Source organism: Molothrus aeneus, unplaced genomic scaffold (assembly GCF_037042795.1).
Source record: "Molothrus aeneus isolate 106 unplaced genomic scaffold, BPBGC_Maene_1.0 scaffold_60, whole genome shotgun sequence".
In the NCBI taxonomy this organism is placed as follows: domain Eukaryota; kingdom Metazoa; phylum Chordata; class Aves; order Passeriformes; family Icteridae; genus Molothrus; species Molothrus aeneus.
The window spans coordinates 244,680-258,853 of record NW_027099212.1 but is presented as its reverse complement, the minus strand read 5'-3'; the positions used below and the strand labels follow the sequence as shown (position 1 = coordinate 258,853).

Genomic DNA, 14,174 nt, shown 5'->3' with positions numbered 1-14,174 from the left:
TGACCCAGGGAGGAGAAAGGGAGGGATGAACGATTCAGGCAGTGCTAGGGAAGCCCTTGGAGGATGTCGGGCTTCCCTGTCCCCATCCCTGCACTCACTGTGCACTGTCACTGTCACCCACTCTGACTCTCTCCACTGTGACACCACCCGGCCCGTGCAGTGGTAGCGGCCACTGTGGTGCAGCTGCAGAGGGGACAGGGAGAGAGTCCCATCATGGAGCCCCTCCAGTTTCTTCCCATCGTGGTAGAAGTACACATCTGTGAGTGGTTTGTTCTGCCAGCTCCAGCAGCGCAGTGTCACCGTGTCCCCCTCCAGCAGTGCCCGTGCTGGCACCTGCAGCACCAGCCAGTCTGGGGGACAGAGGGGTCCTGTCACACCAGGGCCATCAGGAGGGTCATGATGGCACCAGGAGGCACCAGGAGCCACCCAATGTGAGAGAGAAGTCTCCTTGCACAGGGATGCTCTGGGATGTCCCCAGAGGAGGGGATGGGCTCTGGTCACACCAGGAGGTGACCCATGGAGCAGAGCCCACCCAGAGCCCTTGGGGTCCCTGCAGGTGCCAGGCTGGGGACAACCAAACCCCCCTCACCATGTAAGACTGTCACCGTAGGGCTGTGCCCGGTGCCAGGTCTGTCACACCTGTAGGTGCCACCTTTGGTGACGCTGAGGTGGTCACGTCCCTGCTGCCCCCAGCGCTGCCCATCCTTGTACCAGGTGGTGGCATCGGCGGTCCCCGAGCCCTGGCAGATCAATGTCACCCGTTCCCACAGCCCTTCCGGCCTCCAGGGGGGCTCCACCAGGAGCTGGGTGGTCTGGGCACCTGTGGGTGACAGGGGACACCAGCCTGCCAGGGCCAGTGTGGGGCTGGGGACAGCGGGGTGGGGCCATGGCATCCCCTGAGGACTCACCAGCGAGGCCGAGGGTCTGGGCTGGAAGGGAGAAGGGACAGGGCTGGGTGGGGGTGGCACCATGGGGACAGAGGCACAGGGATAGGGGGTGTGGGGGATGTGCCCAAAGTGTCCTTGTGTGACATGGACCCCTCGGGGACAGGGACACTGCGGCCACCCCTTGCTCAGGCAGGACATGGGGACACTGTGGGCACCCCTGAACTGGGGATGCCACAGTCAGCCCGTGCTGGCACAGGTCACCCCCACCTGCCCCATGTTGCCTCCCCAAATCCCTGACCCCCTGTTATTGTCCCCACATTCCTGTCCCCCTTCCCCTGTCCCCAAAGCCACCCCACGACCCCAGGCACCTCATGCTCTGGCTCTGATGGCCTTGGGGACCTCAGAGGACACCACAGCCCCGCTGTGCCCCCTCCCCTCCCCATCCCTGGGGTGTCAGGCCCGTGCCCAGGGCACTCACCCCACAGGAGCCGCGCCACCTTCCCGGCCATCCCGGTGTCCCCAGCCATGTGCACTGGCTGTCACTCGCTGCCGGGGGTGGCTGTCCCCTGGGTGGTGGCTCTTTGGCCAAAGGGGAAGCAAGTGAGGTCAGGTCTTGTCCTCACGTGTTGGTGGCCTCTGGTGGGGGCAGGGTGGCCACAAGCACAGGATCATGGAGATGTGGCCATGGGGACAGCTGTGGGAAGGGTGCAAACAGTCTGAGGACAAGGCTGGGTGGACAAAGTGGGACATGGGTTTCCCAGGAGTGGGGAGCTCAGGGGTTTGGGGAGCCAGGGATGGGGTGCCAGGGAATGGGGGTCCTGAACTGGAGGAGTCCCTGGGAATGGGGGTGCCATGGGAATGGGGGTTCCCAGAGCTGGGGGGACTCAGAGATGGGAGTCACAGGGGAACGTGGGGTCCAGGGATTTTGGGTCATGGGATGGGGTTGCTGGGGGAATAGGGGATCCCGTGGGAATGGAGGTTCTGGAAGAATCAAGGTCCTGGGGAAAGGAGGATTTCAGGGGATGGAATGAACTGGAGAGGGTTCCTTGGGAGTAGGGTGCTGGGCCATGGAGATCCTGGGGAATGTCAGTGCTGGGATGGGGGTTGCAGAGGGGAGAGACACAAGAAATGGGGGTCCCATGATTTGATTTCCAGGTGAATGGAGGTCATGGGGATGGGAAGTGGCTTGGTGAGCCTGTGGTTCACAGCTCCTTCCCTGGGTGCCTCAGATTTTGGGGTGACCCAGGGCCCAGTCCTGCCCCCACAAGGTGCTGGCAGCCCGGGGGTCACTCCAGACAGACTCTGAGGTGCTCTGGGTCTGTGTCCCCCCAGCCCCCAGGGACTTTTCCCTCTCTTTTTTTCCATTTCCATTATTTTACCCCTCAATTTCACAAGTCCCCAGTTTGTGCCCTGATGATCCTGGTGGGCACCTGAGCAGGGAAGGGGTTGGGGGAAGCCCAGGGTGGGGGAAGCAGGGGTGAGGGGTCTGCAGGGAGGGCTGGGGAGGCTGTGGGGGATGGGGGTGTCCAACTGTGCCCTCCCCAACACTTTCACTTTCTCTCTGCTGCAGAAAAAGGAAGAGGCCGTTTGTGCTGAGTGTCACACATGGGGGGGGGGCAGGTTCACTCCTGGGGGGCACATCCAGGGGGCTCCTGTCCTGGGGGCATCCTGTCCCAGGGGGGACACATGCTGGACAAGGGGCTCCTGTCCTGGGGCATGGCAGCTCTGGAGGGGTCCAGACTTCTCCATTCTTGCTCGTCCCCTGCAGGATCTGAGCTGGCAAGAGCAGCTGGGGAATGGAGCCCCAGGCAGGAAGGAGCTCCCAAACTCCTGCTCCTTGAAGCCAGAGGCCATCCAAGGGTGGGGCCCAGCCATGGCCCAGCCCCACTGCACAGGGATGGCCATTGCCCAGCCCTGCTCTGCCCAGCCCCAGGTGGCAGCCAGGACATGAGGGTCCCCCCTGCCCCCTTGGCTTTGATTCTGGCAGCTTTAGAGCTGCTGCAGAGGGGAGAATTCTGTGCATGGAAAAAGGCCCTGCCTGTGGTTTGCTCAGCCCTGCAAGAAGCACAAAGCCCAAAGGGAGCCCAAGCAGTGGCTCTGTGTGGGCCTTTGATGGTTTTCAGAGCAGGGCTGGCTGGAAACCCCCCCTGCAGGGGCAGCTGTGAGGGAACGAGTCCGGAAATGCAGCAATTGATCATTTTGTCCCTGTCCCCAAGGGACTGAGAAAACCACAAAACTACTGTAAAGACAATAACAATCTGCTCGACAACTTGACTGGAAAGCTCCTTCTTGAAGAAAACCTGCAGACTTCTGGAACATCATGGAATGAATATTTGGGTTTGGGCTCTGGCCACCAAAGAAGAGGGAAAAGTGTGGAAATATTGAGCAGGGGCTGCACACGAGGGGCTGGGGAACAGGGGTGTCACAGCAGGAGCAGGGAGTGCCCAGGCAGGGGAATTCAGGGCAGGCTGGAGTGGATTTACCAGGGAATCAGACCCTGAGGCACACAGGGGCATTTCCACAGATTCCTGTGCACTGTCCCAAGCATGGACAGAGCTTCTCCCCTTCCTCCAAGGAAAGTCAATCAAGTTTCAGGGTGGGAATGAGAAAAATGGGGAGAGTTCCTAAATATGGCCCAAGAAAAGGCTTCCTTAGAGGCTGGGTTGCTGCCCAGCAGGCAGGGAACAATCCCATGGAGCTGTTGGACACTCAGGGACATTCCACCCTCTGTGTTATCCACAAGCAAACGCTGCTGTGGGATGCACCAATGGGCTCCTAAAGGGGACCAAAAAGTCTCATTTCATTGTGATTTGTGTTTTATTGTGAGGGTCTTGTTGAGAAAGCAATGGATTCTACAAACCAGATTATTTTATACCTTGCCAGATTGATTTTTGCTGAGTTTGCTCTTTATTGGGAAAATAATGGTGTGGGAAAGATTTTTGCTTTTATTCTATGGATGTGTAATTTTGTCTGAACCAATTGGGTATCAAGTGTTGCCTGGGATGGCTGAGCCAGGAAATGGGGGGACCTGACCCAGGGGTGAGTGGGGCAGGGAGACAGAGACTCCCAGGACAGCCCTGGTGTGCCCCAGGGTGGGGACTGTGCTGGGCTCTGAGTCACCCCAAAATCTGAGGCACCCCATGAAGGAGCTGTGACCCCCGTGCCCACCCAGCCACTGCCCATCCCTGGCACCCCCATTCCCCTGGGAACCCAACCATGGGACCCCCATTGCCTTGGTCTCTCCTCCCTGGGGACCCCCATCCCAGGACTGACATTGCCCAGCACCACCAGTGCCTTGATCCCATCCCATGGGCTGCATCTTCCCCCAGAACCCCTATTCCCGAGGGTTCCCTTTTTCCCCCTGCATCCCCAGCTCTGGCACCCACACACCATGACCCCAAATCCCTGGGGACCATGTTCCCACAGCACCCCCATCCCTGAATGCCCCCCAGGCATGGAGACCCCAACTCCACTCGACCCCCATTCTGCTGGACACACATCCTTGGTTCCCCACATCCATTGAGTCCCCCAGTCCCGGCAAGACCATCCCCCACCATGTCCCCAGGCTGTCCCATCCTGCCCACAGCCTGTGCCCATCTTGTGGCCACCCTGCCCCCACCAAGGGCCACCTCCATGTTGGGACAAGATGTGACCTCACTTCTTGCCCTTCATCTGAAGAGCTGCCAGGCAGGGGAGCGGTGGCCAGAGCAGCAAGTGACAGCCAGTGCACATGGCTGGGGACACCGGGATGGCCGGGAAGGTGGCGCTGCTCCTGTGGGGTGAGTGCCCCGGGCACGGGCCTGAAACCCTGGGGATGGGGAGGGGAGGGGGCACAGGGGGCTGCGGGGTCCCCTGATCTCCCCAATGCCAACAGGGCAAAGAGCCCAGTCTGACCAGAGTTGTGGGGTGGCTTTGGGGACAGGAACAGGGGAACTGGGATATGGAGACAGGGATAGGAGGATGGAGATGTGGGGACAAGGATATGGCAGAAGGAACCTTGGGGCTGGGGCAGCTGTGGAAACAGGGACACAGGGATGCAGGGACAGGAACAAGGGGGCAAGCACCATGTTGATGCGCCATGGGGACTGGTGCCAATGGAATGGAACCATGGCCACAGGGCCATGGGAATGTCACTGTGGAGCTGGCAGGGGTGACCTGTACCAGCACGGGGACACAGCTTGGCTGCTGTGTCCCTGTCCTCGAGACATATTTGCCACCCCAATGCTCCCCCAGAGACCTTTTGGGGACAGACACCACACCCTGTGCCCTCATGCTGCTGTCCCCACAGTGCCACCCCCACCCAGCCCTGTCCCTTCTCCCTTCCAGCCCAGTCCCTCGGCCTCGCTGGTGAGTCCTCGGGGGATGCCATGGCCCCACCCCGTTGTCCCCAGCCCCTCACTGGCCCTGGCAGGCTGGTGTACCCTGTCACCCACAGGTGCCCCGACCACCCTGCTCCTGGTGGAGCCCCCCTGGAGGCCGGCGGTGCTGTGGGACCGGGTGACACTGACCTGCCAGGGCTCGGGGACCACCGGTGCCACCACCTGGTACAAGAACGGGAAGCACTGGTGGCCAGAGGGACTCGACCTCCTCACTGTAACCCTGAGAGGCACCTGCACCTGTGGCAGACCTGACAGTGGGTTCAACCTGCCTGTGAACATCTCAGATGGTGAGGGGGGTTTGGGTGTCTCCAGCCTGGCTGGCACCCTCTAGACCCCAAGGCCGCTGGGTGGGCTCCGCACCATGGGTCACCTCCTGTGTTAACAGAGCCCGTCCCCTCCTCTGAGGACATCCCAGAGCATCCAGTGTGAGGAAAACCATGTGGGTGCTGGGGACACCTGGTGCGCTGGGTGTCACCCAGTGGGGGGATCCTTGTGACATGGGGACCCTCCAGATGCCTGAGATGTGGCAGGACCCCTGTGTCCCCCAGACTGGCTGGTGCTGCAGGTGCCAGCATGGGCACTGCAGGAGGGGGACACGGTGACACTGCGCTGCTGGGGCTGGCGGAACAGAACGGTCAAGTCGGTGTCCTTCTACCATGAGGAGAAAGAGCTGCAGGTGGTCCCCAATTGGACCGAGCTGTCCCTGTCCCCTCTGCAGCTGAACCACAGTGGCAGCTATTGCTGCAAAGCCTGGGTGAAACCCTGGGGGTGGAAGGAGTCAGCGCCAGTGACAGTGACAGGGCACGGTGAGCACCCACTGCTGCCACCCTGACAACTCCACAGCCCCTCCCCAGGGACTCAGGCTCATAAATCCCCCTCCCCTCTGGTGCCTGTGCTGGAGGGTCCCCCCCAAGCCTACCCTGGAGTCCCCCCTGACTCTCAGCTGCCTCAGCACCCCCAGTCCCCTGCGGCCCCGAGCCCCCCTCCTGCACGTGTTCTACCGGGACAGGCAGGTGGTGGGGGATGCGCAGGGGTCCCCACAGCTGCTGGTGCCCGCCGTGGGGGTCTCCCACTCGGGGAATTACAGCTGCCAGGTGCACTCTGAGGAGGGGCCATGTGGAATAGCAGCACCTGGCTCCACGTCACGATGTGCAGTGAGTGTGGGGATGGGCATGGGGAGCCCCCATGGCCTCCTTATGTCTTCTGGTTGGGTACCTCCATGTCCCCCTGAAACCTTTCTTGGGTTCTTCCATCACTCCCCTTGTCCCCTCGCCCCTCTGTGGTGTGACCCCATCCCAAAATCCCCCACCACACCCATCCCCCCTGTCCCTATCCCCCCACACCAGCTGCCAGCCCCTCCCTGTGGCCTCAGCCCTGTCTCTGTCTCCACAGTGCCTGTGGCCAATGCCACCATCACCCCCAGTCCCCTGTCACACCAGGTGCATGCAGGTGACAACGTGACCCTGCACTGCTCAGTGCAGGTGGGCTCAGCCCCTGTCACCTTCACCTGGCTGCACAATGGGCAGGAGGTGGCCCAGGGTCCCCTCCTGGAGCTCAGGGACATCGATGTGGGACATTCGGGCACCTACCAGTGCGTGGCCACCAACCAGCTGGGACAGGACAGGCACCGCGTGTTCCGGGCATTCAGCCCTGAGCTGGCCCTGGAGGTGACACCTCAGGACAAAGGGACACACAGAGACATAGGTGGGGTTTACACGGGGTCACTGTAGAGTGCAGGACCCCTGGGGTGATGGGTGACCCTGATGTGTCCCCCTCTGTTTCTTGCAGTGGCCTCAGGGGTCAGTGGGGCCCTTTTGTTCCTGCTCCTGCTCGTGGGTGTCATTGTGGCCTGGCACTGGTGGCACCGTGTGGGTGGGTGACAGTGGGTGGATGGGGGTCCCAGGGAGCTCCTGAGGCCCCCAGAGTTGGGGAGCAATAGGGAAGCACCAACAGCCCCAAAATTGTGACCTTGTCTGGGGGTCCTGTGGAGTATGGTGAGGTGCTGGAAGGTCCTGCATGGATGTTGGGGTTTCTTTCAGGGGCCCTGGGGGTGATGGGTTTTTCTGTCCCTGGCAGGCTTTGGGTTCTTGAGGCTGACTTGGTCAGGGGGTTGGGAGAGGTTAATGATTTCTGGGGGGCTTCGGGGATTCTTGGGGGTACCTTGGGAGTTTAGGAATCCTGATAATATTCAGGGCCCGGGGACCCCACAGTCACCCATCCCCTCCTTCCTTTGAAGCTGCCAGGAAGCAGCAGGAAAGGTGAGTGGGAGGCTCAAACCAACCGCTCTCCTTTTTCCCCAACCCACAAGACCTCCCATTACCCCCCCTCCCCCCACATCCCCTTTATTCCCTCAGGGGCCCCCAGATCCCCCGGCCCCCCCAGAGGAGGGGGAGGTGCTGTACACCCACGTCGTGGTCACCAAGAGGGTAGGGGGTGAGTACAGGGGGGACACACGCAGAGGGACACGTCACCCACCAGTGTCACCCCACCCAGATCCCACAGCCCGTGTCTCTCGCAGCGTCCCCCCGTGCCACCACCCTCCAGGATCCCCAGGTGACCAACGCGGAGCTGCGGGGACCCCACGGGCGACCGCGGGAACCCGGTGACATCTACGGGAATGTGCTGTGACACTGGGGGGAACTGGGGGCACTGGGGGTCCCCACCCATGGGTACCCACTCGTGTCTGTGCTGATACTAAAAACTGCCCCTCCTGCACCCCATCAAGGCACAAAGATGCCAAAGGGCTGAGAGAAGAACAATTTGCTGAAACAGCAACGAGAGAGAATAAAACCAACAGCAACAGCAACAAGGTTCAGTGTCCGAATTGTCACACAAGGAACAATTTCCAGGGAAAGCCCCCAAAAGGGAACAAACCCCAGACATTTCCCCCCAGCACGTTTCCTCCACCAGAGGAATCTTGAAGGGCCCTGGACCTTCTTTGCTTTGGTGGCCAAAGCAGCCTTCAAGAGGCTCTGGATTCTCTTGTCCCCTGTCCCAAACCATTCCTCTGCCATGTTCCCTACACCAGGATGTCACAAAGGCCCTGTGGGGGTTCTGGAGCCTCCCCCTTTTCCAGGGCAGTCGGGATCAGGCCATGGCACAGGGCGGGGTGTCAGAGACAGGAAAAGTTTGATGTCTGGAGACATTTTGGAACAGCTGTGTGTGGCAGGGGTGAGTCAGGCCTTGCTTTTGGTGAGACAGGGCCCCATCTGTCCATCAGTCTGTCAGCCGTGGCACACTGGCTGTGGGACAGTGCGATGCTCTGCCAAAGCCAGCTCCTGAGTGGCCGGGTGACCAGGAGTGCCAGCTGGGGAGCGGGCACTTGGTGGCCCAACTGGCTCAAAGGAAAAAGCATGAGATGGCCATGTCCCTGACCGTGTCTTCTCTTGGGGTGTCTGTCCAATCCACGCTGGAACCCAGCAGCTGGCAACTCATTTAAATGAGAAATATCTACCAAGGAAAGTGAGAATTTTCCTGGAATGGAAGGAAGACCCATGTCTAAAAATCTTTTTAATTTCAAAAATGATAGGGCTTCCAGGCAAAAGTGTAGGAAAAGGAATACCAGCTCTTTACTGGGAAATTTATAAAGCAGAACAGAACCAACAACACAAACCCAGAACTTTCCCTCCTGCTCAGCGCTGTTGGTTTTTGTGGCAGTTATAACCGCGGCCAGCAGGGGGCGCTGCAGGGAGCACTCCCGGCCAGCAGGGGGCGCCCCGCTCCAGCTCCATCCCCTCAGGGGCCGTGGCGGCCTCGGCCGGGAGGGAGGAGGGCAAATCGCTCCTTTTGCAAACTCACGGCCACCAATTGGTCCCGGCACCACCACCGGCAGCGGGCAGAAGCCGCCAAGGCAGCAGGTTGGATCCCAGTGCCCCCTGGCAGCGTAGCAGTGTCCTGGGGCCAGGCACACGCCCTGTGCAACACCTGCAACCACTCTGTATGATCCCGAATGGAAGGAAAGCGGCACCTGACCCTTGACAGGTCTTGGGTCCACAGCAGCACCTCTGGTGGTTTTACACCACAATTCCTGCAAATCCTCAGCCTTTCTCTCCCTTTTTCTCTTTCAGCCCTGTCACAGCCAATCTGGAAATGTTGAATTGCTCCCAAATGTTGAGGAAAGCTGATGTTCAGTCCTGGCTCTGCCTGGAATCCTCTGGGGGCTCCAGAGCACATTTGGAGTTCCTGCTCTTCCTGGGCCACTGCTGGTCCCAACACAGCATCTGCAGGGAAAGGAAGAGCAGATGGAGAGCAGAGCCACAATTCCAAGGGCTCTGCAGCTGCCGCTGGAGCACAGGGACAGCCCTGGCCGGGAGCAGTGCCTTGGGAGGGAAAAATGGGGAGAAATTGGATCTGGTTGGGCTAATGCCCCTGTTCTGCTCAGGGACCAGCAGACACTTAAGGAGGTGTTATAATTAGTTCTGGAATTCCTAAAGTTCAGCCATGCTCCTAAAACATCCCTGTGCACAAACACAGGGTTCTGTTGCCTCTCCTGGGGATTTTGGGATCCTGTTGCTGAGGCAGCAGCAGCTGGAGCAAGTGGGCCACTGGAACAGCACCTGGCCACGGAGAGGAGCAGGAGTGCCGGGAATTCTGCAGGGTGCTCAGACGAGGGCCACAGGGCACCGCTTGCCATTCCTGCTCCCCCCAGATTTTGGGACGGAGCAGTGAAACACATCGAGCTCCAAAACCCCTCAGGGCTCGGGCACAGCCTCACAGGAGGTCCCAGCCCAGGCCTTGGGGATGATTTGGGCAATCTCGGGCTCGTTCCCAACAAAGGGCAGCACTCCGGGAGCGGTCGGCACATCCCGAAGGAGCAGCCCGGGGCTGCTGGAGACCGAGTGCTGTGGGCAAGGACGGAGTGAGGGAGCCGGGCCCCACTCAGCCAGCACTGCCCCAGGAACGTCTCATCCTGCAGGATCTCGGCAGCCTCTGCCGGTGCCGGCCCCGGGGCTGTCGGGGGGCGCGGCCGGAGGGGCCAGTATGGCCGCCACTGGGGAGCCCCGTGCGTGGAGGGAGCGAAACGGCGGAGGGGAGACCCCAGGACAGGGGGGAGCAGAGACCCTGCGGTGGGGTCTGTGGAAAGGAGGGACCGCAATGGTGGTCCCGGAGCACCGGGAAGGGGCCCAGCTGCCATCGCGCTGCGAGTGCCGGGACGGTCCCGGGGTGTCCGAACCGACTGTGGCAGCGTGTCCGAAGCCACTGTTGCGATGTGTCGGGACCGAGCGTTGCCAGGGTAAGGCCCCCCCAGCTCCAGGAAGTGGAGGGGTACCCTGGAAGGGGCGGGGCAGGGGCGGGGCAGAGCCCTGTCTATTCCCTGTGCCCTGTGCAGGTGAGGAGGGCAGGGATGGAGCAGCTCTGGGAACACCTGGAATCCAGACAGGGTCACTCCCCACAGCCCCACCACGGCCGCAGGCAGAGACACTCCTCTCTATTCCCTCACTTTTCTCTCTTGTCTGGCAGCCAAGCAAGAACTCAAATATTCTTCTCAGGACATTCCAAAGGGCTGCAGGTTTGAGACAGGAAGGAGGAGGGACCTAGTCAGGTTGTTGTGCAAAACATTATTGTGTTTGCCGAAGTTAGGGAGCTATCTCAGACCCTTGCTGCTAGGGACAAAGTGATCAATTGCTGCATTTCCGGACTGCTTCCTCCAGAGCTGCCCTTGCAGGGGTGGTTTCCAGCCAGCCCTGCTCTGAAAACCACCAAAGGCCCTCCCAGAGCCACTGCTTGGGCTCCCATTGGGTTTTTGCTTCTTGCAGGGCTTAGCAAACCACAGGCAGGCCTTTTTTCCCCCACAGAATTCTCACCTCTGCAGCACCTCCATAGACTCAGAGCCCCTCAGAATCTCTCTGGGGTGACGCCCAGGCCACCGGCACCTTGTGGGGCCTGTGCTGGGCTTGGGTCACCCCAAAATCTAAGGCTCCCAGGGAAGGCGCTTTGACCCACAGGCCCACCCAGCAATTGCCCATCCCTGGGACCTCCATTCCCATGGGAACCAACCATGGGACCCCCTTTTCTTGTGTCCCCCCCTCCCTGGGACCTCCATCCTAATACTGACATTCCCCAAGATTCCCATGGCCCAGGACCCCATTCCCAAGGAACGTTCTCCTGTTCATTTCATCTCCTGCAATCCTCCTTCCTCCAGGAACTTGATTCTACCAGGACCCCCACTCCCATGGGACGCCCCATTCCCCCAGCATCCCCATCCCATGACCCCAAATCCCTGGAGCCCACGTTCCCCTGGGACTCCCATCCCTGAGTCCCCCCAGCCCTGGGCACCCCCATTCCCATGGCACCCCCATTGCCAGTGACTCTCCCTCCTCAGCACCCCCATTCCCAGGGACCCCATCCCTGGGGCCTCCCATTCCCCTTGACACCCATTCCCCATTCCCAAATCCCCTGAGCCCCCCACTCCTGGGAGCCCCATGTCCCACTGGGTCCCACCAAGCCTTGTCCCCATCCTGTCCCCACCCTGCCCACAGCCTGTCCCCAGCTTGTGGCCACCCTGCCCCCACCAGGTGCCACCTACACATGGGGACGAGACCTGACCTCGCTTCCTTCCCCTTTGGCCAAAGAGCCACCACCCAGGGGACAGCCACCCCCGGCAGCGAGTGACAGCCAGTGCACATGGCTGGGGACACCGGGATGGCCGGGAAGGTGGCGCTGCTCCTGTGGGGTGAGTGCCCTGGTGATGGGCCCTGGTGAGGGAGAGATGAGTGGGTAGGGGGCACAGGGGGGCTGCACAGTTCCTTGAGATCCCCAGGGCCACCAGGGCATGGAGCCTAGTGTGACCAGAGTTGAGGGATGGCCGTGGGGACAGGAACAGGGGGACAGGAACAGGGGAACTGGGATGAGTGCACAGGAGCATGGGATGGAGATGTTGGGACAAGGATGTGGCAGAAGGAACCTTGGGGCCAGGGCAGCTGTGGGGACAGGGACACAGAGATGCAAGGACAGGGACAAGGGGACAAGCACCCTGTGTTTGGGCCATGGGGACAGGTGCCACCAAAATGGGATCATGGGCACAGGGCCATGGGGATGTGTCTGTGGGGCTGGCAGGGGTGACCTGTGCCAGCACAGGGTCCCCATGCCTGAGCAGGGGTTGGCTGCTGTGTCCCTGTCCTCGAGACCTCTGTACCACACCAGTGCCCCCACAGAGACCTTCTGGGGACAGCCCCCACACCCAGTGCCATTGTGCCTCTGTCCCCATGATGCCACCCCCACCCAGCCCTGTCCCTTCTCCCTTCCAGCCCAGACCCTCGGCCTCGCTGGTGAGTCCTCGGGGGATGCCATGGCCCCACCCCGCTGTCCCCAGCCCCGCACTGGCCCTGGCAGGCTGGTGTCCCCTGTCACCCACAGGTGCCCAGACCACCCAGCTCCTGGTGGAGCCCCCTGGAGGCCAGCGGTGCTGTGGGACCGGGTGACACTGACCTGCCAGGGCTCGGGGACCGCCGGTGCCACCACCTGGTACAAGGACGGGCGGCACTAGAGGCATGGGGGATGCAACCCCTTCAAAGTCACTGAGAGTGACACCTACATGTGTGACAGACCCAGACCTGGGCTCAGCCCCCCTGGGACAGTCTTAAATGGTGAGGAGTTTTGGGAGTCCTGTGAGAGTCAGTCCGAATTTTCCCTCATCTGCCTCACTATCATCATTAGGGAACCATTGTCCTGATGAATTGCACCTCTGAGATCTCCCCGATGTTACAGGCAGATCCTCAGCTGGACTGCACCAAAGGACTTCGTCTCTACGTTTGGTAGCTATATTCCCCCTCTTTCTCTCTCTTTTTTCTCTCTCTTTCTCTTTTTCTCTCCCTTAATCTCTCTATCGCATTTTGCTATGGTCATTCAATAAAGGTGCATTTCTTTTGATTATTACTGCAAATCCCCTGTGCCGTGTCAGTTTTTTTTCCACTCTGAGATCAATCCATGAACCATTTTGAAACTCGTTCATAAGGACGGATCATGACACCCCAGCCAGCCATGTGCACTGGCTGTCACTCGCTGCTGTGGCCATCACTCCCCTGGCTGGTGGCTCTTCGGATGAAGTGAAAGAAGCGAGGTCATGTCTGTCCCCACGTGTAGTTGGGCCTTGGTGGGAGGAGGGTGGGGACAGGATGAGGGTAGGGTGGGGACCTGATGGGACATGGGGGTGATGGTGGCACATGTTTGTGATGGTGGGACATGGTGGGGACATGGTGTTGCCAGAATTTTGAGGCTGAGGCGGTATAGGGAGCCAGGGATGGGTGTTCAGGGTAATGGGAGGCCCGGGGATGGCATCTCAGGGGAATGGGGGACCCAAGGATTTGGTGACTCAGGCTTGGGGTGAGGGTCCCAGAACAACGTGGCCTCCAGGGATTTGTGATCATGGGATGGGGCCGAGGGATTGGCATGCCATGGGAATGAGATTCCTGGTGGAACCAAGGCCCCCAGGGGAAGGGGGATCCCAGAGGCCAGAATTACCAAGTTGGGGTTCCTTGGGAATTCAGATCCTGGCGACCGCCAGTCCTGGGTTGGTGGCCCAGGGGAGTTGGGATGGAAGGAGTGGGGATGATATGGTTCTGGTGCCAGGGGAAGGGGGTGCCAGGGATGGACAGTTGCTTGGGTGGGCTAATGGGTCACAGCTCCTTCCCTGGGTGCCTCAGATTTGGGGGTGACTCAGGGCCTAGTGCTGCTCCCCTGGGGTGCTGGTTTCCTAGGCATAGGGGTCCTGGGTAGCTCTGCTTCTGTGCCCTTGACTTTTTTGAGTCTTTATTTATCTTTTCTCTTATTTTCCTCATTTTTTTGCCAGGTGCCATCATGCCCCGTTCCCAGCTGAGCAATCCTGGAGAGCACCTGAGCAGGGAATGAGTTGGGATGACCCAGAGGAGGGGGGCAACGGGGAAGTGGGGGGTGCAGGGAAGGGTGGGGA

At 60.5% G+C, this 14,174-nt stretch overlaps 1 protein-coding gene across 1 annotated transcript; it reads left to right on the top strand.

The window, feature by feature from the left end:
- Positions 1-4,520: 4,520 nt before the first annotated feature.
- On the top strand, positions 4,521-7,894 carry LOC136571083 (Fc receptor-like protein 4). The gene is made up of 9 exons (XM_066571454.1): positions 4,521-4,647; positions 5,214-5,234; positions 5,323-5,553; positions 5,815-6,020; positions 6,181-6,415; positions 6,659-6,970; positions 7,055-7,134; positions 7,621-7,699; positions 7,785-7,894. The coding sequence occupies exons 1-9, from the start codon at positions 4,521-4,523 to the stop codon at positions 7,892-7,894; spliced, it is 1,401 nt and encodes a 466-aa protein (XP_066427551.1).
- Positions 7,895-14,174: the final 6,280 nt, after the last annotated feature.